The following is a 26,244-nucleotide window of genomic DNA, read 5'->3' on the forward strand; positions in this document are numbered from 1 at the left end:
ATACCTTTAATTTACAAAAAAAACAAACAGGAGAAACCTGGAACCGAGCAGCTAGGGAGGACCAGGCCCTGGCCCCTTGGCGGTCACAGCAGCAGAAGGCCGTGCAGAGTGCGCGTCCCCTCCCATAGGCCGGGGTCTCAGCCTGCAGCCCCTGCTCCACACCCCACCTCGTTCTCAAATTTAAGGCACAGCTCGCTCCAGGGTCCAGGAGCCCCTGGAAGGGCGTCCCTCAAGCCAGACACAGGGAGGGGGGCGCATTCACCATGGAGGCCGCGAAAATGCGAACAAGAGGCTTTAGTTTCACCCCTGCCGGCCCCAGCACCACCCCTCTAGGTTCGGTTCAGGCCGGCCGCGCGCGGCGTGGTGCTGGAGGGCAGCGTGGCGCTGGTGGACGGCGCGGCACCAGGCAGGCTGAGGATCTGGCGGATGCGCTCCACGCACAGCGCCGTGGCTTGCCGGGTCTCGCGGCACAGCGCCGCCAGGCTCAGGAAGCCGTGCGGCAGGTCCTCCACCGCGCGCAGTGTCACCGGCTGGCCCAGGGCGCGCAGCCGCCGTGCGAACATGACTGCGTCGTCCAGCATGGGGTCCAGAGCGCACGCCTGAAAGATGGCGGGGCAGGGGCGTCCGCGTGGGGGGCAGACAGAAGGGAGGAAAGGAAGGGAAACAGGTGGGCATGGGGATTGTAGAGAGAATAAGAGGGTGGGGGAAGAGAAGAATGTGTTTAACTGGGCCCTCCAGGACTGGCCACGTGTCCCCTAAAGTCCCACCTCTCTCCCCCACTCACATTCTTCAAGCCCTGTCTAGGCGCTCATTAAGACTGCCCCCCCCCAAAAAAAAGGGCCCAGCCACTTCCAGTTCCCAGACATTGCCCCTTCCTGGTCCTCTCCTCTAGGTCAAGGCTATCCCCGCTGCCCAGGACTCATCCTCCCTTGCGCCCACCTCCAGGCCCGCACGCTGTGTCCCCCAGGGCTCACCACGATGTGCACGGGCGGTAGAGTCTGCAGCATGCTGTCAGGGGCCAGCAGCGGTGACATGAAGGGGTTCTTGACGATGGGTGAGGAGTACATGGGCATCCGGGTGGGTCCTTGGCTTGAGCGCCGCGGGCGGAAGCCTTCAGGGAAGGTGGTGTTGGCACAAGAGATGGCGCTGTGGTAGCGGTTGTGGGCCTGCAGTCCTCTTAAGGACTTAGTCTCTTCAGGCACATCCTCAGGCCCCAGTAAGAAGTTGACATCCGAGGGCTTGCAGGGACCTAACGTCTCCGCTGACAGTGAGAGGTGGGAGGCTCCTGAGGTCTCAGAGCTGCCCCTGAGGCTCAGGTCCTGCAGAGTCAGGCTCTTGACTGTGTCTCCCTCCAGTGGGCCCTCGGGCTGGGCCAGCGCTGCTTCTGAAACGCTGCGCCTCATTGGCATTGGCTCTGCTAGGGAAGAGAGGGTCAGGATATGGGTCAGGTGCTGGATGTAGCCACAGGCTCCAGCCAGGCTGCCCTTTTGGCTGGATGGCAAGGCCATAGGAAGGGCAAGCAGTACCTGCAGCCTGAGCTGGATCCTAGCTCTGCGGAGGTGGGGGTAGGGGTGGTTGGGTGTTGTCCCTGCATCCCCTGCAGGTGGAGCTGTGTGCCAGAAAGAGGTGGGGAAGAGGGGACCGGCAAGGTTACCTGAAAGTAACTTTACCTCTGGGAATCTGTTTCCTCTACACCAAGGACAGGTAAGTCGTTCGTACCTCCTGGGAGCTGGTGAGGACTCAGTGGGGTAAAGTGTGGGATTAAGTACTGTGACCCAAGAGGAAGCCTTGTTCAAGCCATCAAGCTGGCTCCAGCACGAAGTGCCTGCCAACTCCATGGTTTCTTGACACAGGGGTGAGTGTTCCCAAGAGGGACAATGAGTAGAGCCACAGGAGAAAAAAAAAAAAAAAAAAGAGAACTGGGGCACATTAGACTTCAGGGACCCCTCGCCTGTAGACATATGAATCTTCTCCCCAAATCGGCTTTGTGTTCTTCAGTTTTCTCCCCCTCCTCTTGAGTGACTCGGGGAGCTCTTGTGGCCTAGTGGTAAGGAGTTGTGCTGCCAACCCAAAACCAGGTGCTTTGAATCCTCAGGAGAAGGATGAACAATCTCCTCTTGTACTATTTACAGCTTCTGAGGCCTGCTGGAGGGTCAGCTATGCGTTGGTTCTAATTCAACAGTACACAACAACTGGAGTGACTAGGGAATTCTGATAGTGTAGTCCGTAGTGAGCTATGCTGATAATTCAAATGCTGTGTCTCTTGGGTGGTTCAAATCCACCAGCACCTCTGCTAGAGAAAGATGGGGGGGGGGGTTCTTGTTCTGATTTTCAGCCTTGGGTACCTGATAGTTGTTGTGAGTCAGAACAGACTCAAAGGCAGTTTGGTGTTTTTTGAGTAACCAGGCAAGCAGTTGCCTGGGTAATTCTAAAGATACGCACCTGGCCAGCCCAGTTTCTCAGCTTTGTTAATTTTAATGATCAGGCCCACGTGGCTTAAATTAAGGCCACAGTTTTTTTCAGTTGTCCTTCTAAACCCAGAAGGTAAAATGCTTTAAGGAATGAGAATAATTGCACAAGTGCATTTTGACCCATTTAATGCCATCAGAGCCCCGGAGTCACAGGACACAGCCAGTCTGGGGTGCCGACATCTTCTAGACCACTTAATTTTTACCAGGTAGTGTGCTCGGCACTATCTGCACCTCAACCCTGCAAACTAGGTTCCCATGCTGTACAGTGAGTGGTGCAGACCCAGACTCGCAGATTACTTGCCACCCTCTACTAATGGCATCTCCATTCCCAGTGGTTTTTCACCCGGGTTCCTAGGTCTCTGAGAGAGCTGTCACCTATCAGGGTCTGCTGATTCCCACCCCTGGCTCCTCAGTCAGTGTCCATGGGGGATATTAGTCCCATGCGCCTCTGCTGAAAGTCTAAGGAAAGCCTTGACGAAGTTCCGAGAGCCTTGCCTGAGGGCCCAAGGGACCCAGTGGAGTTCTCAGAACTGGAAATTGGGACACGTGGCTGGCCTTTTGCGTCAGTTCCCAGGGTGTGGGGCTTTCCTGGGACAAAGTGGCATGGAGAGCAAGCCCAGCAATTCTTGGGATTTTGAAATAAGTCTCCAGAAAGTGGACGTTTGGGAAATCAACTGTGGTGTGAATCTGGGGTGGAGAAGGCACTCTCTCTTTCCCTTTTCTTGCCCAGCGTGCTGGTGTGCCAGGCAGAGGGTTCCACTCACCTGTCATGGGCACTGGGGTCTTGTGGGACTTGCGCCCACTCAGCTCCAGGAAAGAGTTGAGCCACGAGGAGGCGCCCACGCGGAGGTCTCGGAGAAGCAGGGCCGTGTCCCGCCGCACCAGGCCCATCATACCTAGTGCCTTCTGGTCCGAGTCAGAGTGGTCCTCTGTCTCCCCGCCTATGTGATGTATGGGGGGGGAGTGTCCTCTGGTCTCCTTTCTGGATTTCTCAACACCCAGAACTTCAGATACCCATCCATCAAGGAGCCCAAGAATCTCTCACTGCTTCAATAGGCACATGAAGTCTCAGGTTCCAGTCCCTTGGCCCTCATCCTTCAGATCCAGGTCTGGACCCCAAGTTCCCCTCCCTGTAGGACCCAGGAACCCTGTGGCACATGTGTGGACATGGGCCTCACCTGCATAGGCACTGACACACTTGGAGAGCACGCTGAGGGGCAGCAGGGGGTCCATGAGGCTCAGGAGGCGGGAGGGTGAGGCAGTGGGCTGCAGCATGGTGGCCGGGTAGGCAGCCATGATGCCATCTGGCACCCGAACCCCATAGGCCGCTGCCCGAAGGGACACGGTGAAGCAGAGGTTTCCACCAGCACTGTCTCCAGCAAGGCAGATCCGCTCTCCCGTTGAGCCTGGTGTGGGGCAGGGGGCTTAGTTAACTGCATGGAGGAGTAGGGACTAAAGGGGGAAGGGGAAAGACAGGGAAGAACCCAAGCTCTGGGCTAGGAGTACCAGACTCTCAGAAGTGGGGTTCCATGGTTTCTCAAAAGACTCACCACCATTGAGTCAGAACCAACTGATAGCTGACCCTCCAGTGAATTCTCTGAGGCTGTAAACGGCTCCTAGGAAAATGCCCATCTTTCTCCCTTGGAACAGCTGATAGATTTGAACTGATAACCTCTAGGTTGGCAGCACAACTCCCTACCTACTAAGCCACCAGAACTCCCTATGGTCTAGCGGATGATTAGAGGATGGTAAACCGATGCAGGATATGGGTCTATCTAGTAGTCATTGGTCAGAGGATCAGGAAAACTTGGGATGGGGAGAGGTTCAGAGAGGAGGCTGCTTGGGATGCTGTCGGGCATAAGCAAGGAGGGCAAGTGAGGGAAGGGAGGGGAGCATCTGAGAGACGAATGTCAGGGTTCAGGCTGCCAACACAGAAAAAGTGGGCTACAGTCCCCGGGCCCTGGTGTCCACATTCCTCCTCAGGAAACTAACCAACATTGGGAAGTGAAGCATGAGGTCAGTGGAGCTGGAAGACTGGGCTGGGGCCTGAGCAGGGAGGCTGGTGGTGGTGGTGTTAGGTGCCAATGAATCAACTAGCACCCACAGCAAACCCTATGGCCAACAGATCGGAACCTTGCCCTATGCCGTGCCAGCCTTCTCGTCTGTCATGCTTGAGCCCATGGTTACAGTCACTATTTCAATACTATTTCCTCTCTATCCCTGACCTTCCACCTTTCCCTGCATGATGGATCCCCGCCCCCCCCCCCCAGGACCAGCACCCCGACAACATGCTCAAAGTATGTGAGAAGTGTCACCATTCTTGCCTCTAGGGGGAGCCTAGCTGCACTGCCTCAAATGCAGGATGGAAGGATGGGCATCCAATAGACTAAGGCGGTGATGGGAGGTGGGGGAGAAGGAGTGTTGGGCCTGAAGGGAGGGAGGCAGAGGCCGAAGGTTGAAGGGGCTGAGGTGGAAGGTTATGAGTTATGGGGAACAAGGGGTGGAGGATGGGGAAGGCACTGGCTTGGGAGCAGGGTGTGGGCACCAGGTGGCAGGAGATGGATAGAAAATGTGAGAAAAGGAAGGTGCAGTACAGAGGTTGGAGCATCTGGACTGGAGGTGGTGGTGGAGATTTAAAGGAGGAACTGAGGGGTGGTGGGGGCTGGGGCTCACCCAGGAGGGCACAGTGCTTGACGGCCCAGCAATAGGCATAGAAACACTCCTCAAGGGCTCGGGGAAAAGGTGCCTCGGGGGCCAGGGAGTAGTCAATGGAGAGGATGGGGGCACCCAGCTCCTGCGCCCAGGTCTTGAGATAGGGCTCGTGGGACTTGGAGGTCTGGGCCACGAAGCCACCTCCATGGATGTGCACCACCAGGGACCGTGACCGGGGGGCTTGCTGAGGGCGTGACCGCAGCTCCAAGCTCCGCGGGCCCTCGTACTTCACCAGGCGGCTGAGCTCCTCACTGTCCTGGATGGTGAGGAGGGAGAAGGGGGTGACACATTGGACCTGTCTCTGCCAACCTCAGAGACACAGGGAGGGACGCAGGCAGCAGGGGCAGGGAAGCAGGCAGGGTGTCAGAGTGGGTGTGTAGGGGCTGCCTGTACCCTGAGGCTGGGGTCCTACCTGTCCTTCTCTGAGGTCATAGGAGATGAGCCGGACAAGAACGGGCCCGGGGCCGGTGTGGGCCAGCGGGGGCGATATGGTGACAGTGAGCCTGGGATCGGCAGTCAGTGGCATCTCAAAGGCCTCGGGGGGCAAGCTGAGGAGGCGGCTGACCCTCACGGTGGCTGATGCCATGTTGGCCAGAGACTTGGAGGAGGAACCAGAAGAGATGTTTGGTGAGGAATCCCTCACTCCCTACCTGCCCCTGGGTCTCCAGCCTTATCTGTGGGCTGTCGACCAGTGTGGGTATGTGTCTGGGCCTCTGTGTCCCCGCCTGTGACATGTCAGGGTTCATGCTGGACCCCACACTCACCGACAGCACCTCGATCTCTGTAATGTTCCAGAAGGCTTTCCAGAAGTGCACATCCAGGTTCTGAGTGATCCGTTCAAACTCGGCCCCACGCAGCTCGGGGTCGATGGCGAAGCGGCCACTGGTGAAGAGGGAACTGGCAGTCACACCTAGGAGTTGGCAGGGGTGTCAGGGTACCCAAGGGGAGTAAGGTCACAGGGGTGGGAGGTGAGGCTGCAGCACACCCTGCAGACTCACCAAGGCCGGTCTCATTGCGCTTGTAATGCTCCCCGAAGGACACCAGCCCAATGGCGATGGTCTGCAGGAACGGCCGGATGGATGGCGTGAACTGTGGAGAGAGGGACAGGCAGTAGAGGCAGGGGCGCGGGGAGCTGTGCTCGTTCACCGGCTGCTTTGTGAGCTGGGCTGTGCCAGGCCCTGCCGTAGGTGCCCTTGCGCAGCTGCTGTTCTTGAAGGGAAGACGAGTAAATAGAAACCTACACAACACATGCCAAGTAATGAGGAACGGCTTGAAGGAAAAGACAGCAGAAAAGGTGAGAATCATGTTCAGAGACCAGGCAGGTGGCCTAGTCCATAGGGAGTTGTGCTGCTAATCCTAAAGGTGTACCTCTCTGGTGGTTCGAATCCACCAGCCGCTCGAAGGAGAATGAATGGGCAGTCTTTCCCCTGTGATTTACGGCCTCAGAAACCTGTTGGAGTGTCAGCTCTGAGTCAGTTCTAACTCGATGGATATGAGGGACCAGGCTACTCAGAAGAGGACTGGAGGGAGTTCAGGATGAAATGCAGGAAAGGTGCACTGGACAGAGGTGTCCGGGTGACCCAGGCTTGGAGAGGGCCACCACCAGGACCTAGTGTAGCTGGAGCAGAGTGGTGGGGGGCAGGAGGTGAGGCCAGAGGAGAGGGCTCAAACCAGCCAGGGCTGTGGGCTCGGGCTCTGGGTTTCCTGCTGAGTGTAGAGTGGAGCCACTGGATGGCTGTGAGCTTCAGAGTGAGCCAGTCACTGCCTCATAAGAACAGAGAGATGGGGTGAGGCGACAGAGAGGCCAGGAAGACAAAGGGCAGATGGTCAGAGACAGCCAGGGATGGAGATCTGGAAACAGACAGCCAAATGCTCAGAGAGAGGGAGTGCTGGACATATGAGGAGATGAAGGCAAGTGAGAGGACAAGCAGTTTGAGAGGGCAAAGGTGGTTAAGAAAAGCTACAGGAAAAAGAAAAGAAAAGCTGTATGGAGATAATATCAGACAGGAAAAAGCCACAGGAGGCTGAGGTGGGGTGGTTTAGGAAGCAGCCCTGACAAGGGGACAGCGAGGGCCTTCCGTCCATTCAACAAATGCTGGCCACAGTCCTACTGCGTGCTAGGTGCTGGGTGGGGAGCTGGGACTGAGCAGGGACACAGCTGTTGGAGCCTGTCATCCTGGGGAGTGACATGTTAGAGGCAAGGCAGACAACACATGAGGGTGGGGTACATGGTCCTTCCTCTCACTCAACAGAGCAGGGCTATTGGGAAGCAGTGCCAGGCATGGCCTTGTCTCTGGCTGGGGCCCCAGTGGGCCACAGAGTGGCAGCAGTGTCAGGCCATTGTGGCTGGAATGCTGGCTCTGGTGTCATGCTCTTGGGACTGCCAAGGTCAGGAGTGGTTGCAGGGAGGAGCCCACTCACCTGAGCAATGCTTGTGGTTCTGCTGGGTGAGGGGAGTTCTCAGGAATGTGTGGGGGCTTGGTTGCTGAGGAACAGGCTGGTCCACAGGGAAGTGAGGGGAGGTGGAGTGAGATGTGGGTGTGGAGAGACTGCTAAGCTCAGTTGTCTCTGGGATGGGGACTGGGAGGAGAGGTGGAGGTGGAAGCCCAGAGAGGTTCAGGGACAGCCAGCAGGTTTCCAGCTCCAGATATCCCTGCTGGGATCCCGTGATGCTGCTGTGAACTGGCATACTTAGCAGGGACCACAGATAGGGGAAGTTTGGCCTTTGTTCTGAATTCATGATGTAAAGGTCCTCAATTCTCTGAGCCTTTGAGCCACTTCCCACATAGGAGTCTGAAGACCTGTGGGGCCTGGCCTCCTTCTTGGTGAGAGCGCTGCATCTCTGAGGAAAGTTTAGGGTGAGTGGAGGGAGGGTGGTCAGGATGGCTGGCCCATGTCTTTCTTACTGTCCCTGTGAGAGAGGTTTCTTTGTGATGTCTCATAAATCTCTTTCCCAAACTCAAACCAAAGCCATGGGGTCCATTCCAGCTCATAGCAACCCCACACAGCCTGCTGGATGGAGTAGAACTGGCCCAAGGGATTTCTAAGGCTGTATATCAATGGTCACATCTGGTGGATTAGAAATATTGACCTTTGCATTAGCAGGTGAATGCTTTAACCACGGCATCACCAGCCTAAAAATCCAGTGCCTCAGGGGAGCAAAGCCAGGAGGAGTTGCATCTCAGAACCCTAGCTCTGGGCTCCTCTCCTCAAATCTCCTTGCTTTACTCTCTAAAAAAGGGGTGAACACTGTCATTCTTTCCCACAACTCCAACTGGATGGCTGTTTGAGCCCACTTTTGAGGCCAGGATCCTCAAAAACAGGGGTCTGGCTGGTAACATCAAAAAAGTGAACCAATCTTCTGAGTGGAGTGTATGACAAAAAAAAATGAGTGGGAATTGTGACTGAAAAGGGAAAAAAAAGCTACAAAAGAGAAATAATTCTCACTTTAATGAAACTATGGACTCCCAGAACAATCTGTCTTGGAGGAGTGCAACCAGGGTGTTCCGTAGAGGCAAGGATCGTGGAACTTTGTCTCACATTCTTTGGGCATGTTGACAGAAAGGGACATCATATTGGGAAGGTCAGAGAAAGACCCTCAATGAGCGGGATTGACCATGACCTTAACAGTGGGCTCACGTATATCAGAGATGATGAGGACGGGACAGGACAGGGCCAAGTCCAGATCTATTGTTCATAAGATTGCTATGAGTTATAATAACTCGATGGCACCTAACAAGAACAGCAACAATGTGAAACTTGTACAAACTCGAACTCAGTGTTTTTCTGGGTCTCCTAAATTGTCACCGTTTGATAGGTTGTACTTTTCCATTGCTCCCTATTAAGTGGGACATACTGGAGTTTCCATTCTCTACCACTCTGCCTTACAGGGCCTTGGCTTGTTCAGGTTTTACTGTACAAGGTAAATTCAACTCTGGGGCTCTGAGTTGGAAAACTCTGGTGTGATTTTCTCTTGAGTCCTAACTTCCCCTCTCTGTACCTGCTGTTTTCTGATTGCAATCATCCTGACCACAGTGGTCCTTGTACTGTGCTTATCTGATCAGGTTAGGGGCCACCAGGTGCCCGTTCCATCAGAAGACCCAGAGGACTTACCTGGAAGCCCAAGCAGCGGCCGTAGAAGCAGCCTTTGTGTAGTGTGACATACTCGCGCAGGAATTCGGCCGTGAGCCCTTCATCGCCCTCGAAGAAGAGGACCCCAGGCTGGTTGGTGGCCAGCAGGCTCTGAGCGTAGTAGGACAGAGCACGGAGCTGGGTGAGGGCAGCCAGGTAGGCCTCCAGTTCTGCCAGGTTGTGGCTGGCCCGGAAGAAGATGCTGCGCCGGTTGGCGGCCACGTAGCGGGCTTTGTAGAGGAGGTGCGCCATGCAGCAGCGGGCTGTGTGCACGAGGCTCCGGTACCCGTTGGCTGGTGTCTCTGGGTCCAGGTCAAAGAGGTGCACCGCACCCAGCAGGTGGTTCAGCGCTGGCTCTATCCCCAGCACCTGCTCCCGCACACCTGCAAAGACGCTTACCAGCCGCCGGGCTGTCTCCCCAGGACCCTGGCTGGAGAAGAAAGTCATGTTGTCCTCTGCCAGAGTCACCAGCGTCTGTGTCATGGTGTGTAGGTCCATGTCGTGAGAGAGCCGAGCGGCTGTGGACAGGAGGGGCTCCATTAGGCAGGGCTGGATCACCCCTTGCTCAGCCTAGGCCCGGGCATTCAAATCCCTCCTTTTAAGCTATAGAAGCCCTGGTCTCCAGCCTTCTCCCTCAGACCCAGGAGTCCAGACCCTAGTCTCCTCCCCTCCTCAGACCCAGGAGTCTAGGCCTCCAGCTCTCTCTCCTACCTCACACCCAGGAGTCTAGGCCCCCAGCCTCCCCCCCTCAGACCCAGAAGTCTAGATCCCCAGCACCCTCTCCTCTCTCAGACCCAGGCAGTTACCCTCTTATTTCCAGGACCCAAAAATTTGGGACTCCATTCCCTTCTCTCAAGACTCATGATCCAGGCCGCAGTCCCTTTCTCCCTTCTCAGGAGGCAAGAGTTTGAGCCCTCAGGTCTTTCTCCTTAAGACCTGGGCGTCCAGGCCCCAGGCCACTGCCTTTTAGGACTTATGAGTTCAGGCCTTCTGTTTGGGGCTGGCTGCCTCCCTTCCCTTGGACCCAGGAGTCCAGACACTCTCCTCAGCTCACAAGATCTGGTTTCCTATGCCGGCATCTCCTCTGTGACCCAGGGATCTGCCTCCTCTTCCTCCTCCTTCCAGGAACCTGCCTCCAGTGACTCTCCTATGCCCCAGGAATCCAGGTTCCTCAGAGAAGTTTGAACAAGGCTCCCAACCAGTCTCCTTTCTTGGGATCCATGAGTTCAGGACCGCATCCCATCTTGACCTCTCATTTACCTTTCCCCTCCACCAAAATGTGGGCAAGTCAAAGGCTAGCCCACAAATCTCCATCCTTCTGGTGGTGCTCCTAGGATTCTAGACTTGCAGGCCTAACTCCTTTCCTGAACCCAGGAGTTCCTAGTTGTCTTTACTTGAAATGAAAGTGCAAGTGCTGTCTGTTCTCTCCCACTGACTCCCTCAAGCCTGGCTGCTACTGACTTGAGCTTACTCTGCATCAGACACTGTACGAAGAGCTTTCTGTATGTCTGATCATTTTGCCCTCACTCATCCTCTAAGACCCTTACTGCTTAGGTTCAAATCTCAATTATTATTACTGCTGCTGTTGTGTGTCACTGAACTGGAATCAACTCATAGCTGACCCTCCAGAGGGTTTTCAGAGGCAGTAAATCACATGGGAGGTGACTGCCTCTCTCCCTCCCACAGAGCAGCTGGGAGATTTGAACCACCTGCCTTTGGGTTGACAGTGTAGCTCTTTACCCACTAAAGCTCCCGTTTTGTCAGCATCCCCAATTTAGAGGAGAGGAAACCAAGGTTCAGGGGTGTTAAGTCTGGGGTTGAAGGTTGAGCTGAGAGTGGCAGAAGTCCACCAGCGCCCAGATCTCTGGGTCCAGAGACATTACTCACGCCGTCTCTGTGCCTCCGTAGGCTGGCCGCTGTAGGCTGGGCTTCTTGCTCTCACTTGGAACCCTTGCTCTCAACTATGCCCGACTCCGTGTAACCACCTGTTTCTTAGAGGCTGTCACTCGGCTCCTCTCAGAGAGGAAGGCACCCTTTGCTGAGAGTCCTCCCTCTCTCGAGCCCCGTGCCTGGGCCCAGCTCCTTGTGCTTCCCTCCCTGGCGGCCTTGGAGTCCAGGGATGGTCATTCCTCTCGGCAGCGGTGCACTCACCCCTCCCAGGCCTCTTGCAAGCTCCCGGGGGCTGGGAAGCCAGACTATGGCTTGTGCCACTAGTAGCTTGGGGCGATAAACCAGGGGAGGGACTTTGGCTGTGCAGGGTGTGGCCACCCACGCCACCTCCCACCCAGAAAGGACTCAGAGAACCACGTGCTGTAAACAGCAGAGCCTGACTCCCTGCCCCCTCTGGCTGCTTCCAGCTCCAGCTCAACTGGGAGACCTTGCTCAGAGAAGAGAAGGCCAGCCTCCCAGCCTCCTCCTCTCCAGGACCCTGGAGTCTAGGCCCCAGATTCCTCCTCCCTCAGTCCTAGGAGTCCAGGCCCCTGGCCCCCTTTTCCTTCAGACTTAGGAGTCCTAGACCCTGCCTTGAACAAACTGTCTCCTCTCACCCAGCCCTCCCTCTTCCCAGAGTGGATTCAGGACACCATGGGCCCTGTGATCTCCACTTCCACCCCCCAGGCTGGCCCTGGCACAGCCGGCTCCAGCTGTTGGGGGGAGCAAAGGGGGTAGCTAGCCCTGTTTGTCCCTCCTGGGAGGACAAAAGCCGATTAAGGGCAGTGCCAGTCTCAGAGGCTGGGCCACAGGGGCCCAAGCCACAGGTCCTACTGGGTGCTGTTCCCATACTGGACACCCTGGACCTGCTACTGACCCGCCACTGGCTGTCTGCTGTGACTGTCATTTTCACCTTACATCTAGGGAAACTGAGGCTCAGAGAGACACTCACCTGCATTATTTAGCACCCTCTTCACTGCTCCCACAAGCATTACAATCCCCCCACCACAATTATTTCCCATCCTAACACTTGGAGCTTGTCTCTGGAACACTATACCTTTGGCATTTATGCCACACTTGTTTGTTCATGCCTGCTCTTTATCTATCTCCTTCCACAGGAGGCCCGGGCTTTATTGAGCTGTGTCACTTAGCAAAAACATAACCTTGTTTTACAGCTTTGTTGTTATTTTTATTACAAATTGAAGTCTGTGGCAACCTTATATTGAGCAAATCTAATGACACCCTTTTCCTAACAGCAGTGCTCACATGACACCACAGTGCCACATTTTGAGAGTTCTCAGGATATCTTAAACTCTTTTCAGAAAGCCGCCGCATGTGGAGGGGCACGTGGGTGGACCCATTCTCCTACTTTTCAGTTGGGTCTGGCTCCTGGCGGCCCCCCATTGGGTTTCTGAGGCTGTATATCTTTATGGGAGAAGACTGGCCTGTCTCTCTTCTGAGGAGATGCGGTTGGATTTGAACTGCCAACCTTTCTCTCTCTCTCTCTCTCTCATTGCCATTCAGTTGGAATGCACTCACAGCTGACCCTCCACTGGGTTTCTGAGGCTGAAAGTCGCATGAGAAGAGATTGTTCATTTTTCCCCCCAAGGAGCAGCTCGTGGATTCAGACTGCCAGCGACGCTGGATCTTAAGTGCTGTGGAGAGCGTGCCATAGTGCTTAGCCCGATGGTCTACGCCCCCAGAGCTCTAGGGGCCTCACATATGACATGCTACCCTGTCAGAGCTCCTTGAACAGACTCATAGCTGAGCCTCCAGTGGATTTTCAGAGGCTGTAAATCACACAGGAGGAGATGGCCTGTCTTTCTCCCATGGAGCAGCTAGAGAATTTGGCAACACAACTCCTTACCTACGAGGCTACTAAACCAAACTCAACCCACTGCCATCAAGTTGAGTCTACTCAACAGACCTGCCATCAAGTTTCTGAGGCTGTAAGTACTTATAGGGTGAGACAGCCCTCCTTTCTCTGGGGAGTGGCTTGTGGATTGAAGCTACTGACCGTTCAGTTAACAGCTTGCCAGGTTATATGTTCCACACCAGTACCGCTGCAGTAGGGTGCAGACTGCAGTAAACACTGCCTCCGTGGGTACTGGGAAACCCAAACATTCCCACGCTTGCTTTTCGTTGATACTTTGGAGTCAGACCTGCAGTATCTTTGAGGTACGCCTGTACAATATAGGGATCCTTTGGAATAAAATCTGTTGCCGAGTGGTTCTTGCGCATGGTGACCCCACAGGATACAGAACTGCTTCCATGGGGTTTCCAGGACTGTAATCTCCATGGGGAGACCCTCAGCCAGGTGGGTTGACACAGTGAGTGCCACAGTGGGCTCCAGAGTGTCAGAAAGGGGAGGCTGGCACAGGATAGGACAGGCTCTGATGTGCTGTTTATAGGATTGCTAGGGGTTGTTCTTGACTAGATGACACCTAACAATAACAACGATCTTTATGAGAGCATATTGCCACATCTTTTTCCTGATGGTGAGTTTGAACCTCAGACCTATACATTAGCAGCAGGGGACTTAAGAAGACAAAATTACATTCTCAACAACAACTACAAAACCAAAAATTTTGTAAAAAGCATACAAAATTAGATATAGAGCTTTAGAAGGCAAATAAGAGGTCCTGAAGGTTTGGCATGATTTGTGTGGTTGTAGACTGGGTTTAGAAAAGGCCATGGCACTAGGGATATTACAGCTAACGTTAGATGGATCTTAGCTGAAAGCGGAGAGTACAAGTGGAATGTTTGTGTTTAATTCACTATGCAAAGGCCTTTGACTGTGTGAATCACTCCAGAACAGCTGATTTTGCTTATGTGTAACCTATACTTGGGTCAGGAGGCTCTGCTGGAACAGAGCAAGGAAACACCGCATGGTTCAAAATCAGGAAAGGTGTATGCTAGGGATGCGTGCTATCTCCATACCCTTTCAATATATATGTGGAACAGATCATCTGGGAGGCTGGGCTCTATGAGGAGGAATGTGGTATCAGGGTGGAGGAAGGCTCATCAACAACCTATGTTAAGCAGATGACACAACCTTGCTTGCCGAAACTGAAGAGAATCTGAGGCATTTGCTGCAGAAGTCAAAGACTGCAGCCTTCAATATGAAGCTCAACAACAAGAAAACAAAGATTCTTACTACTGGGCCAACTGGCAGCATCATGATAGACAGGGAAGAGACTGAGATTATTAACAGCTTCAGCTTGCTTGGCTCCACCTTGGTACCAGCAGCCAAGAAATGAATTGCATTGGGAAAGTCTGCTGTCAGGCAGGGACCTCTCCAGAGCACTGAAGAGCAATGATGTTAGTCTCGAGACTAAAGTGTACCTGATCCAGGCCATAGTCTTTGCAATTTCTTGCTTTGCATCAGAGAGCTGGACAATGACTAGGGATAATAGAAGAATCAATGCCTTTGAGTTGAGGTGCTGAAAAGTATTGAATATTTCATTGACTGCTGGGAAAACACCAGTTTGTCCTAGAGAGGGTGAAACCAAGTTGCTCCTTGGAGGCAGGGATTTTGAAGCTCCATCTGACAAACTTTGGGCATGTTGCAAGGAGGGACCAGTTCTTAGAGAGGGGCATCATTCTTGGGGGAGTGGAGGGACAGCGCAGGAGAGGAAGACCCTGGATGAGATGGATTGACTCAGTGACTGGGGTAATGGGGGTAGGTGTGTCGGAGACAGTGAGGTTGGCTGAAGAAAGAGCAGGGTTCAGAGCTGTTGTTGTACATAGGTTGCTAAGAGTCACAAGTGACCCTAAGGCACATAACAACAAGACAAACCCTCTGTCCTTGAAAGCCATCCCCAAGGGCAAGCAGTGGCCTCACAGCTTATCACAGGGACCGAGCGCATAGTAAGTGGCTCAGCAAACACCTGATGAAGGAAGGAAGGCATGAAGAGTCAGCATTAGGGGCAGGAGGTGTAGGCTGGAGCCTGAGATAGGACTAGCCTTCCCGAGGACAGATGGACAAGGAGGGGTCTTAGGCAGCTCCAAGTTTGACCCTGGGCCACCTTATCCACAAGAGGCGCCAAGTGATCCTGGGCAAGGTGGTTTTGTCATCTAGAAACTAAAAGTAGCAACCAGAGTTTTTGAAGCAGCATGCCATGCTTGATGTTTTCTGCTTTCTGGGCTCACCTGTCCTCAGAGATGGCATATTATAGGGGTTTCTTTTTCTCTGTGCTCAGTGACGTCTAACATACTAGACAATATAGTGTTGTCAGTGCTTGTCCTCAGTCTCCCCTGCTGGGCTCCCTGAGGACAAGGACTTTAGTCTAAGTCACTGCTCTAGCTCTTGCCCTTGTACTATGCCGAGGTGCCTGGGTAAACATTTATGGCATAACTGATCTAATTTCCCCCTCTAAACTCTTCCGTCTCATTTCCTTGTCATCTATGGAGCAGGCGCCTTTATTAGACATGTCATAGAACAGAGCTTGGACTAAACAAGTAACTTGCATAAAGCCTTGGGGAAGGGACTGGCTCCCAGGTCCCTGCCCTTTGCCCTGTTCCAGGCAGCTCCCTCGGGTGCTGAGTTGAGTAGAACTGGGAGGAAGGGATGCTGAGCTTGCCAGAAGCTCACCAAGAATCCCAGGCAGAGGGCACTGGGGTAGGATCAGGCCCTCTGGGGCCTTGAGTGAGGACTGGGGCAGAGGGGCCTGAGCCGAGTTCTACAGACAGGACATCAGCCTTCTGTCCAGAAGAACAGCAAGCCTCCATGCCTTGACTTTGACCCCTGAGGGTCTGGGCAGGGGTCAGGAGAGTGGCAGGGAGGGGAAGACATGTATAGAGGAAAAGTGCAGTCTGGACCTGGGAAGTGGGTTTTTGAAGGTGGCATCTGGGGATAGATGCTGACAAGGACCAAGCGAGTGTGGCCTCTCTATGTCTTTGTAGCTGCTGTGCTGAGACGACCCTGCTACAGTGACCACCGTGTGTGCTGGTACTGTTCCCCATGAGGGAGGGACCATGATCATCACCTTTGGCAGATAAGAAGCCACTCAGGAGGATGGGAACCCTCCTGGGGGCTGAAGCCTGCTACCTTGTGTGCTGCTTGCCTCTGCACAGTGTTTCTGTGTGAGGTGGGGACTCCTGTGTCTCAGCTTTCTGGGTGGTGACGTGTGTGTCTCTGGGGTCCACCTAGATGTACGTCCATGTCGTGGCCAACATGTGACTGGCCAGTGTGGCTACATTTTCCTTCTCAGTCTGTGAGTTGAGATGCTTCTCTATGTACCTGAGGGACATGTGTCTATACGCCTATGTCGTGGTCCAGGTGCATCTTAGTTGTGTGTCTGTGTCTCTCTTCCTCTCAGCTTGGTGGTGGTGGTTTGTATATATGTATGCATGTTTGTGTGTATCCTGGCCGCTGTGTGTGTACTGTCTTCCTGGCCACCTCTTCTTGCCTGCCACATCTAAGCCATCACCCAGTCCTGTACACTTTGCCACCTAGACACCTGTGACATCTTGTCTCCACCTCCACTGTCTCTTCCTCAGTTCAGGCTGTAAACTTCTCATCTAGATAATGACAACTACTCTTTTTTCCTTCTTAATATATAATATTCCTCTTTTTAAGTTTTATTTTAGTTTATTATTTTGTGTGTGTACAGTCAAATCAGATCTGACTGGTACAGGAGGAGATTTTTCCTCCTTCTCCAGCAGAGCATCTGGTGGATTTGAACTGCATACCTCTGGGATTGCAGTGCAGCTTCTTGCCACTACGACAACTACTCTTTATACGTCTCTGCGGAGCCTTGGTGGCACAGTGTGTGATATACCAAATGGCTAATGGAAATATTGGCAGTTTGAACCCACCAACCAATTTGTGGGAGAAAGATGGGCAGTCTCCTCCCATGAAGATTCACAACACTGGAAACCTGATGGAGGTTCATATGTAGTGGATGGGCCTCCGGGACTCTGATTTTACCCCTTCAGACTACTTTCCAAGGAGCCCTGGTGACACAGTACATTATATGCTGGGCTGATAACCAAAAGGTGGGCAAATTTGAATCCACCAGTCGTTCGGGTGGGAGAATGATGAGCAGTTCTCTGTAAAAACTGAAAACCCGATACAGGGTTGCTATGCATCAGAATTGACTCGATGGACAATCATTTTGAGCTGCTGGAACCTGTTCTCCATACAGTAGCCGCAGGATTTGTCTAAAACCTAAAATTTCATCACACAGTCTCAGCCCTGCCTTGCTGCCTTCAGGATGAAGCCCTAAACCTTGGATATGTTGTCATTATTGTTGGGTCAGAACCAACCCACAGCTGACCCTCCAGGGGGTTTTCAGAGACAAGAAATTGTATGGGAAGATTGCCCATCTTTCTCCCGAGGAGCAGCTGTTGGATATGAACCATGTACCTTTGGGGTGGCAGTTTAACTCCTTACCACTAAGCCACCAGAGATCAAACCTTGGACACGACCTCCCAAACCAGCCACTGACCAGGTCTCACTACTGATCCCTTTCTTTCTCTCCCTGACTGAGCATTAGCTGTCTTCTCTGGGCATAAGGTCTTTCCCCATGCAGCCTTCTCTGTCCCCCAGGCCCCTGAGTTAATATCTTCTCATCCTTGGGAAGATTCTCTCATACATCTTCTCAGGGTTTCCCTTTGGTTGTAGTTATCAGTTTATAATTATAGGTCTTATTTGTGGGTCTACTGATCAGTATCTGTGTACCTGGCTCTGCTGTGTGTCTGTCTTGCTATCTGAAGCCCAAGGCCTGGAACACCGTTGAGGGTGTCTGAAAGCTTTTGGTCTCAGAGTTAAGCTTGAGACTCACAGCAGTTGTGAGTTCACACACTCTTGGGGGCCTGAGGAGGCTGGGGACAGCTATTTCTCTGCTATAACCTCAGTATTATCTGGGAAATGGGGTGATCATAATGATGCTTGTCTTATTTGGGTACTGGCAAGATTATCCTCAAGATCAAAGTGATGACAGGGATGGGTCCAGTCAGTGTGGATGCCCTTGGGGCAGGGGTGAAGCCTGATTCATCCAATCAGCGCTAGGTTCCTGGGCCGGCCTCAGGAAATGAGCTGGGGGTGTGGAATGAGCCGGAATGAGTGGGTGGGCCCATGCGTTTGGGAAGTAGACCAGGCTCACCCTGCTGGTAGCCCTACTTGAGCCATCTTGAGCCTTTCTGGTAGCCTACGGCTGAACAATGCTGATGATCCTTATGGTATACTTCATTAATTCAGTTATAAATTCAACAAATATCTGAGTGCTGATGTGCCTAGCCCAGCCAGCTCTGGAGTATGTGGTAAACATGCTGACACGCCCGGGTCTTGTGGAGCTCACCTTCTGGTGGGAAACAGCAGCAGTAATAATCTTCACCTCTCCTGAGAGCAGTGCCAGGCAGCACCAGACGCTTGACACTCATTCAAACCTCCTGAGAGTCAGGTTCTCCCATCACCCGTGCCATTAAGTCCATTTTATGGCTCAGAGGGTGGAAGCAGGGAAAGAGCACCTGTCCATACAGCTCATAATCAGGTCTCCAAGGGCCAAGTTCTTAACCAGAGCTGTACTGCCTCAGGGGATGTTCTCCTACAGCATGCCCTTGGGCCCCAGTCTGACTGGAGCCTGTCTGAACTAGTGCATGTTTCCAAGCCAGTTGAACACTTGGCTAATAACGCAGCCAGAGGCTGGGGGGGACCCAGAGTTTGGGGTGCCCTGGATGGGAGGGCCACTTCAGTATCCTGTGCTGGTTTTTCACTGCACAGGAACTTCCCACGGGTTCCTCTGAACCTCCTCCACACCTGTACACACTCATAACTCAGCCTGGACATAATACCTGCCCCCGTCTGCCTCTTGCGGCATGCCCAAGAGCTGTGAATAATGCGACATCTCGGGAAACCCTGGTGACAGCCCTTATTTCCTTTTTCTGGGATAGAAGAAGCGATCTGAATTCAACTCAGGACTCTCCTGCCACAGAAAAGGTCAAGGTTCCGGCTGAAACAGGGTGACTGATGCTGATGACTGATGGTGGGATAGAAACATGAGGCTCTGAAGGGCTCTACTAGCCCTGCTGTACTTGCTACAAGTCACTTCTTCGTCCTTCCTTCTAACTCACCCCCCAAACTTCCTCTTTGGACAACGGCTGCTGAAACCAGTTCTCTCGATCCTCTCTAGTGTGCCACAGATATGAAAATCAGCAATCACCGAACCATTTCTTAGACGGGAACCACCAAGAGCAGAAGCGCCTACCGTCAAGCAGGTTGGACTTTCCTAAAACAGTACCGGGACGTCCAGTAGTCTCTGTATTTGAATGGGATATCCTGCTTTCTATAACCAGTCTAACAATGGAAGATCACCCCACATTGGGCAGCAATGGACCAGCCCACGCATTCCCGCCCCTTTCTCGTGGCAGTGGGTCAGTCCACTCAGTTGCCCTAAGGATGTCCTCGGTTCCTTCCCGGACGCCGCAGGACCCCAGACCCCGAGCGCTCACCTTTGGCCTTGCCTTTGCGCCACCGCCGGCGGCTACGGATCCCAGCCCCTTCCTTGGTCTTCTTCGAGGCCGGGGCCCCAGAGGCCCCAGCGGGGCCCGTTCCCCTGGCCGACTCCATCTATTATCAGCGATCCCCGCGGTCCCGGAGCCGGGACCAAATCCAGCCGCCGGGCCCCCACATTACCCAATCCCGGGCTGGCTTGTCTCTAGGTCCTGCCCACCGAGCAATACCCGCCTCACTCCACTGCCGGCCCCGCCTCCAACCTCTAGTGCCCAAGGTCTGGCTCCGCCTCCTCACCCAGCATTAAAGGGCCCACCTCCAAGAAAAAAAATACAACCCTGGAGGCGGCGGAAAGCGTCCTTCGTGCAGGACTAGTGGGGATTCCCGTTATGGTCACTTCAGTAGAGAAATCCTCATTCTCTTGCGTGCTGGCTTTCAGTTTCACCTTTCCCACTCACCTTCCCACATAGGGAGCCCTTAGAGAGTTGCCCAGGCTGCCTGCAGGAGGGGAAGACTGGGACGCCGTTGAACCTCCGCCGGGGGGCGGGGGGGGGGCGGGGAAGGGGGGAGGTGGGCCAGCTCCTCGGGCAAAAGTCGGGGCGGGGCACCAGCCCGGGGGCGTGGCTGGCTCGGGCGCCGGTGGAGGAGAAGGCCCCGTCTTTCCCTGCTTCTCTGTCTCCTGTTGCTCTCTCCTTTGGGCTTCTGTTTTTCGACTCCCTAGCGCCCCTAGCCCTCACACTCCCTAAGATGAGAGGGAAAGACGAGGGAGAACGGAGCCATTAGGCGCGTGCGCTGTAGCTCTAAGACGGGTCCAGTCTACGGAGAGTAGCAGGTAGTGCCTGTAAAAAGCGAAAGGGTGGGAAACGCAGGAGGCGCGAGGCTCGCGCGCATGCGCATCTCATCAAGAGCCTCGTGGGCGCTTCAAAGACAGTTTGCCTGTGGCGACAGGACTGTGTCCTTGTCTTTTGGAGAGTGGGCTCCAGGAGCTCATAGAAACAGCTTTTTATCCCCAGCGCGGACAAGGCAGGCTTCTTCGCTCCATTCTGCCCCCCTGCCTACCCTGGTAACCAACTCTAATAGCTTCAGCCCTTGAACAGTGACAGCTCCCTGACGTGACGGACCGTCATTGCCCGCCCTTCGGACTGACTGGCCCACAGTCACTTCATTATCTGAATTCAGCACCATTTCCCTCCCTTTAGAATGTTTCCTTAAATAAACTCTAGTTCTGCGGATAAAGCCTCAGACCTCGCTCCCTTCACCACGGAGTTTTGGGCTTAGAGAGGAGAGCAGCTGCCAAGCACTATAGAGCTGGAGCCCGCACCCCAGGGGTGCCAGGCCTGCTTCAGTGTAACTCCGAAAAGGCCAAAAGACTTAAGGGGGCACTGACAGGCCAGAAGGGCCAGGACCTTCTAAGTCCCCTTTCTCATCCAGCAATTCCTGACCTTGCCAATGACGTTGGTGGACCTCACCCCTCGCTTCTCCCAGCCTTATGCTCCCTGAAACCACCCCGTAGGCCTGGCTGCACTGCGCCCCCCGTGTGGGGTGACCGGGTGGGGGCCTGAGTGGCTTCCTACCACCGGAAGAAAGACCTGGTAAGGTCTGAGCTGGGCTGTGTCCCCGAGGGGCAGGACCACAGCCATCACTGTGCTGCTGAGGCCCCTGAGCCTGATTCCCGGGCAGTGCCTTCCAGGGAGTGCTGGAGGACGGCTGAGTGAACCCCGCTCCCTGTGCCTTGGCCCTCACCCCCACCCCCAGTTCTTTACCCTCTGTCTTGCTTTGCCCCCACAGCCTCAATAGGAAGCCTCTGCAGAAATCAGACCCAGGCCTCCCCTGTCTCTGACTTCACCACTTGCTAACTTCACAGCCTTGTGCAAGATCCTTCCTCCTTTCCTCCTCAACAGCTTCCCTTGTAAAATGGTGACTGCTTGGCACAGTGGCTGTGATGATGGCACGAGCACAGCAGCGATTGTGAGGATGGTGCAGCACTGGGTAGTGTTTGGTTCTGTTGCACATGGTGTTGCTGTGAGTTGGAAATGACTCAACAGCAACTGGTAATCTTTAAGTCCCCTCAGGTGAGGCAAAGAGTGTGCAAGGTTAGCAGTTTGAGAGTACACAGAGGTGCCATGAAAGAAAGACCTGGTGATTTTCTATAATGATTACAGCCGAGAAAACCCTACAGGGCAGTTCTAGTCTGTAACGCATGGTCCTCTATGAGTCAGAGCTGACTTGTGGCAACTAACAACTACCTGAGCTAATTGTAAATTCTTAGTATTTCCTCAACAAGGGGCTGTCCCTGGGATGTTCCATGTCCTCCAGCCACAAACTCACCTGTGTTCTGGTAGTAGCCGTAATTCTGGCTTTGGGTTTTCATCCCAGCACACCCTGACTTCACTTCATGGTCAGCTTTCCTTTTGAAGGGCAGCTTCCTTTCATGAGCCCCAGGGTATCTCCTTCTAGTTGGAGAATCTCTGCTCACTGGAGACCCCAGATCTGATTCAGAGTCGGAATCGGTGGCCCACTCAAAATATGTCTTCCATTCTGCGGCCGATCTCTGGAGAGATAGTTCTTGAAGTTTTTCCAGAAATCTCCACTCGGTCAAAGAGCCCTGCTGGGTTTTGGCTCCTGAGACTGGAGAGGCTGGGTGGGTGGCAGGCTTGGACTCTTGTTCACATCTTTCTTGGAATGGAGGTTCAGTCTGGGTGGGAGGTGCCTGTGCAGGGTTCAGTCTGTGCTGAACTGTAGGTGTCAATTGGGCTGCCAGTTGAGATAGTGGTGACTCTACTGACCTAGATCCTGGCTGGCCTGCAAACCCTTCCCTCCGTTCTGATTCCTCTTGGATTGGAGATTCTTTTCCTTCCAGTGAGGCAGCTTCCTGTTGAGGGAAAGGCCCCTTTTGGATGGAAGGCGATGGCTGTGGTGCAAGCTCCTGTTGGGAAGCTATTTGCTGAGTTCCAAGTTCCTGCTGGGATTCAACTCCATGTTGGGTTAGGGGACTTTGTTGTGAAGCTGGCTCCTGTTGAATCTTCGCTCCAGGCTGCACTGTGGGTGTCTTTTCTGGCTCAGGCTCTGGCTGAGTTTTAGATGTTTCAGTTGTCTGCTGTGGCTCAGGTTCCCAGTCTGGCCTAGATACTGATTTAGACCCTGGCTCCACTGTTGTTAATTCCCTCAAGGGAGATGTTGCTTTCCCAGACTTCATGCTTCTTGTGTGTGTGTGTGTGTGTGTGTGTCCTTCCCAGGCCTCCTACTTCACAGATCCCTCATTGATTCCTCATACTGAAACCTACCTTTTAATCCCACTCTAACTCTTTCTTCCTGGCATCCTAGTCTTTTTAAGGACACTAGGTGAGTGGACCCACCACTGCTGGCCCCCACTTCTGTGCCTCCTACTTTTGGGCAAAGGATTAGGAACAGGAGGAATCTGTGTGCCCAACACTTTTACTAAGGGGGTGGGGCTTGCCTTCTTATGTCATAGTTAGGGCTCCACCCCACCTGTTACTCAGTTAAAATGTTTCTTCTAAGGCTGGCATCTCAGTCCAGTCCTGTGTTTCATTTGGGATAACAGAAGGCAAGATCTGCATAAGTGTTAATTTTTCTTTCTCATCTATCTAATGCTTGTAGAAAAGCTGAAAGAGGAGAAGCTAGATTCTACTGTAGTAACTGTTAGGTCTTCACACTGGATGTAAGACCAAGGACTCAAGGAAGGGACCAGAGAAAGAAAGGAAGCTAAAGAAGCTTTATGAAGGGGGCTCCTGGGCAGTATTCCTTGATCTAGAGAGAAAGACAGACCAGAGGGAAACTGTACCTTAAAGTGGATTAGGGCAAAAACAACTATGAGCTATCATCTCAGCCCAGTCAGAATAGCAAAATTTAACAGAACAGCAAGCAACATGTGCTGGCGAGGTTGTGGAGAAACTGGAACCCTTATTCATAGTTGGTGGGAGTGTAAAATGGTGCAACCACTGTGGAAGGCGGTATGGCGCTTTCTCAAAAAGTTGCAAATAGAGATACCATTTGACCCAGCAATTCCACTACTGGGAATATACACTAAAGAGAGCATAACCGATATCCAAGCAGATATATGCACACCCATGTTTATTGTGGCTTTGTTCACAATAGCAAGGAGTTGGAAACAACCCAGGTGCCCATCAACAAACGAATGGATAGAGAAGCTGTGGTATAGTCACACAATGGAATACTATACTGCATTGAAAAACAAGGAACTCATGCAATATTATTCAAAATGGGTGACCCTGGAGGACATTATGCTGAGTGAAGTGTCTCAGTCACTAAAGGACAAATACTGCATGGTGCTACTGTTGTAGAATGGGACTGACATCAGGGTTGGGGTAAGACTGAGAAAAACTGGATAAATTATGTATACTGAATTGAAACAGATGAGGGAGAGAATAATTTAAAAGTGATATATGATAGGGTATTATGGTTATCACAAGAGTTCAGAATTAAGGTTGCATAGTGGAGTATACTTGGGGCGGTGGGAGGGGTGAGGGGTGGGGGGATTGTATACCAAAGAAAGAATTTATCTTTTACATCTCAAAGATAGGAGAAACTGGGGGGAGGTGGGGAGGGCTGGGTAGGGAGAAAAGTGCAACAATGAATGAATGGAAATCCAAAATCTCTGTAAATAAATGTTCATTAAAATTAATAAAATTTTTTTTTTAAAAAAAGTGGATTAGGACAGGGTTTTTATAGTAAGGGTCCTTAGGGAGGGAAGAGAGTGGCATTTCATTGTGGTTTAGCCAGGCAGGTGGTCTTGTAGGGAAGAAAGGGAGGGGCACTCCATGGTAGTTGAGGCTGTTACTCCCTTTGTTGACATGTTGATATTCCTTGAATCCTTTTTCTCCCTTTGTTTGACCTTGGTCCTGGCCTGACAATAACCATGTATTTTTTTATTAAATCCTACACATTATTATCATTTTAATCTCCCTGTATTATCACTCTGATCATTTTACCCCCATACTTTGTCTGACATACTTTGGACATGTTGTAAGGAGAGACAGGTCTTTAGAGAGGGACATCATGCTGAGTAGAGTAGAGGGACAGTGCAGGAGGGGAAGACCCTCTATGAGTTGGATTGATTCAGTGACTAGGGTAATCGGGATGGGTGTGTCAGAGGCAATGAGATTGGCACAGGATAGAGCACGGTTTAGGGTTGTTGTACATAGGGTCGCTATGAGTCGCAAACGACTCGACGACACATAACAGCAACAACCAAAAAACCCAAATACTGTAATGTCTTCCAAAATCGTGTCCTTTTGAATAAAAAGGACAGAAGAAGAATTGACATCTTTGAACTGTGATATTGGAGAAGAGTACTGACTATCCCATGGACTGCCAAAAAACAACAGATATGTCTCGGAGAAGGTGCAGCCAGAATACTCTTTGGAGGCAAAGTGAAAAAGCTTTATCTCCCATGTTTTGGGCATGTTGTTAAGAAGAAGCTATTCCTTGGAAAGGGACATCACACTTGGGAAGGTAGAGGAGACAGAGAAAGAGAGGAAGACCCTCAACCAGCAATGGGCCCAAGTGGTCAGAGATGGTGAGTCTAGGATAGGATTCAGATCTTAGTGTCACTGTGAGTCATACTTGACTCGATGGCATCTAACAACATACCATTATTCCAGCCCTGAATATCTGCATATCTGTCTTCTGTGTCAGATTGGAAACTCAGAGTACAATGACCATTAACAATGGTGATCTTGCCAGTTACTGTCGAGTGGGTTCTGACTCAGAATCAGAACAAGATGCCTCCCAGTCCTGCACCATCCTCTCATCTGCTATAATTAAGCCCACACTTGCAGACACTGTCAGTCCATCTTGTTGAGTGTTTTCATCTTTTTTTACTGACCTTCCATTACTATGATGATGATACTCCTGATGAGTTAATTCCGAGTCACAGGAACCCTTCATTGAGTGTCTGAGGCTCTAAATCTGTACAGGGAGAAACTGCCTGTCTTTCTTCCACAGAGGAGCTAGAGGATTTGCAATGCTAATTGGGTTAACAACCCAATGTATTATGCTACCAGAACTGCTTATGATAATGATACCCAAGCCCCCTGCAGTCAAGCCTGCTCTTACTAGTAGCGCTCCTTCATCAAGTTTCCAAGGCTGTAAATCTTTACAGGGGAAGACTACTTTTTTCCCCCCCCTGTGGCATCGCTAGTGGATTTGAACTGCTGAAATTTTAGTTAGCCTGATATGTTACACACTATGCCACCAAGGCTCCTTTGATGATATACGGAGTGCTTTTTATGGTAAGAAATTGTGGAAGAGTCATCAACGACCCGAGTTAGGCGGATGATGCAACACTGCTTGCTGAAACTGAGGAGGACCTGAAGCGCTTGCTGCAGAAGGTAAAGGACTGCAGCCTCCTATATGGATTGAAGCGCAACATCAAGAAAACAAAGAATCTCACCACTGAGCCAATTGGCAGCATCAGTATGGATGGTGAAGAGATTGAGATAGTTGACAGTTTTAGTTTACTTGGTTCCACAGTCAATACTTTTGGTAACAGCAGCCCGGAAATCA

At 52.5% G+C, this 26,244-nt stretch overlaps 1 protein-coding gene across 1 annotated transcript; it reads right to left on the minus strand.

The window, feature by feature from the left end:
* Positions 1 to 329: 329 nt before the first annotated feature.
* On the minus strand, positions 330 to 22,324 carry LIPE (lipase, hormone-sensitive). Its single transcript, XM_006900961.1, has 10 exons — positions 22,027 to 22,324; positions 9,297 to 9,832; positions 6,182 to 6,272; positions 5,948 to 6,093; positions 5,596 to 5,781; positions 5,145 to 5,439; positions 3,650 to 3,877; positions 3,236 to 3,412; positions 975 to 1,414; positions 330 to 599 (listed from the first exon to the last, which is right to left on the minus strand). The coding sequence occupies exons 1-10, from the start codon at positions 22,067 to 22,069 to the stop codon at positions 330 to 332; spliced, it is 2,412 nt and encodes an 803-aa protein (XP_006901023.1). The 5' UTR covers positions 22,070 to 22,324.
* Between the last annotated feature and the right edge of the window lie 3,920 nt (positions 22,325 to 26,244).

The sequence above is a fragment of the Elephantulus edwardii genome, unplaced genomic scaffold, assembly GCF_000299155.1.
Source record: "Elephantulus edwardii isolate Elephantulus edwardi_28Jun2011 unplaced genomic scaffold, EleEdw1.0 scaffold00302, whole genome shotgun sequence".
Taxonomy (NCBI): Eukaryota; Metazoa; Chordata; class Mammalia; order Macroscelidea; family Macroscelididae; genus Elephantulus; species Elephantulus edwardii.

Bases quoted from the DNA above. Each gene is read 5' to 3' on its own strand.
- LIPE (XM_006900961.1), bottom strand. From the start codon at position 22,069: ATGAAAACCCAAAGCCAGAATTACGGCTACTACCAGAACACAG. The intron at 9,833-22,026 runs GTGAGTTTGTGG...TCCTGTCCACAG, and splicing joins CGGCTACTACCAGAACACAG to CCGCTCGGCTCTCTCACGAC. The intron at 5,440-5,595 runs GTAGGACCCCAG...CTCACCATCCAG, and splicing joins ATGACCTCAGAGAAGGACAG to GACAGTGAGGAGCTCAGCCG.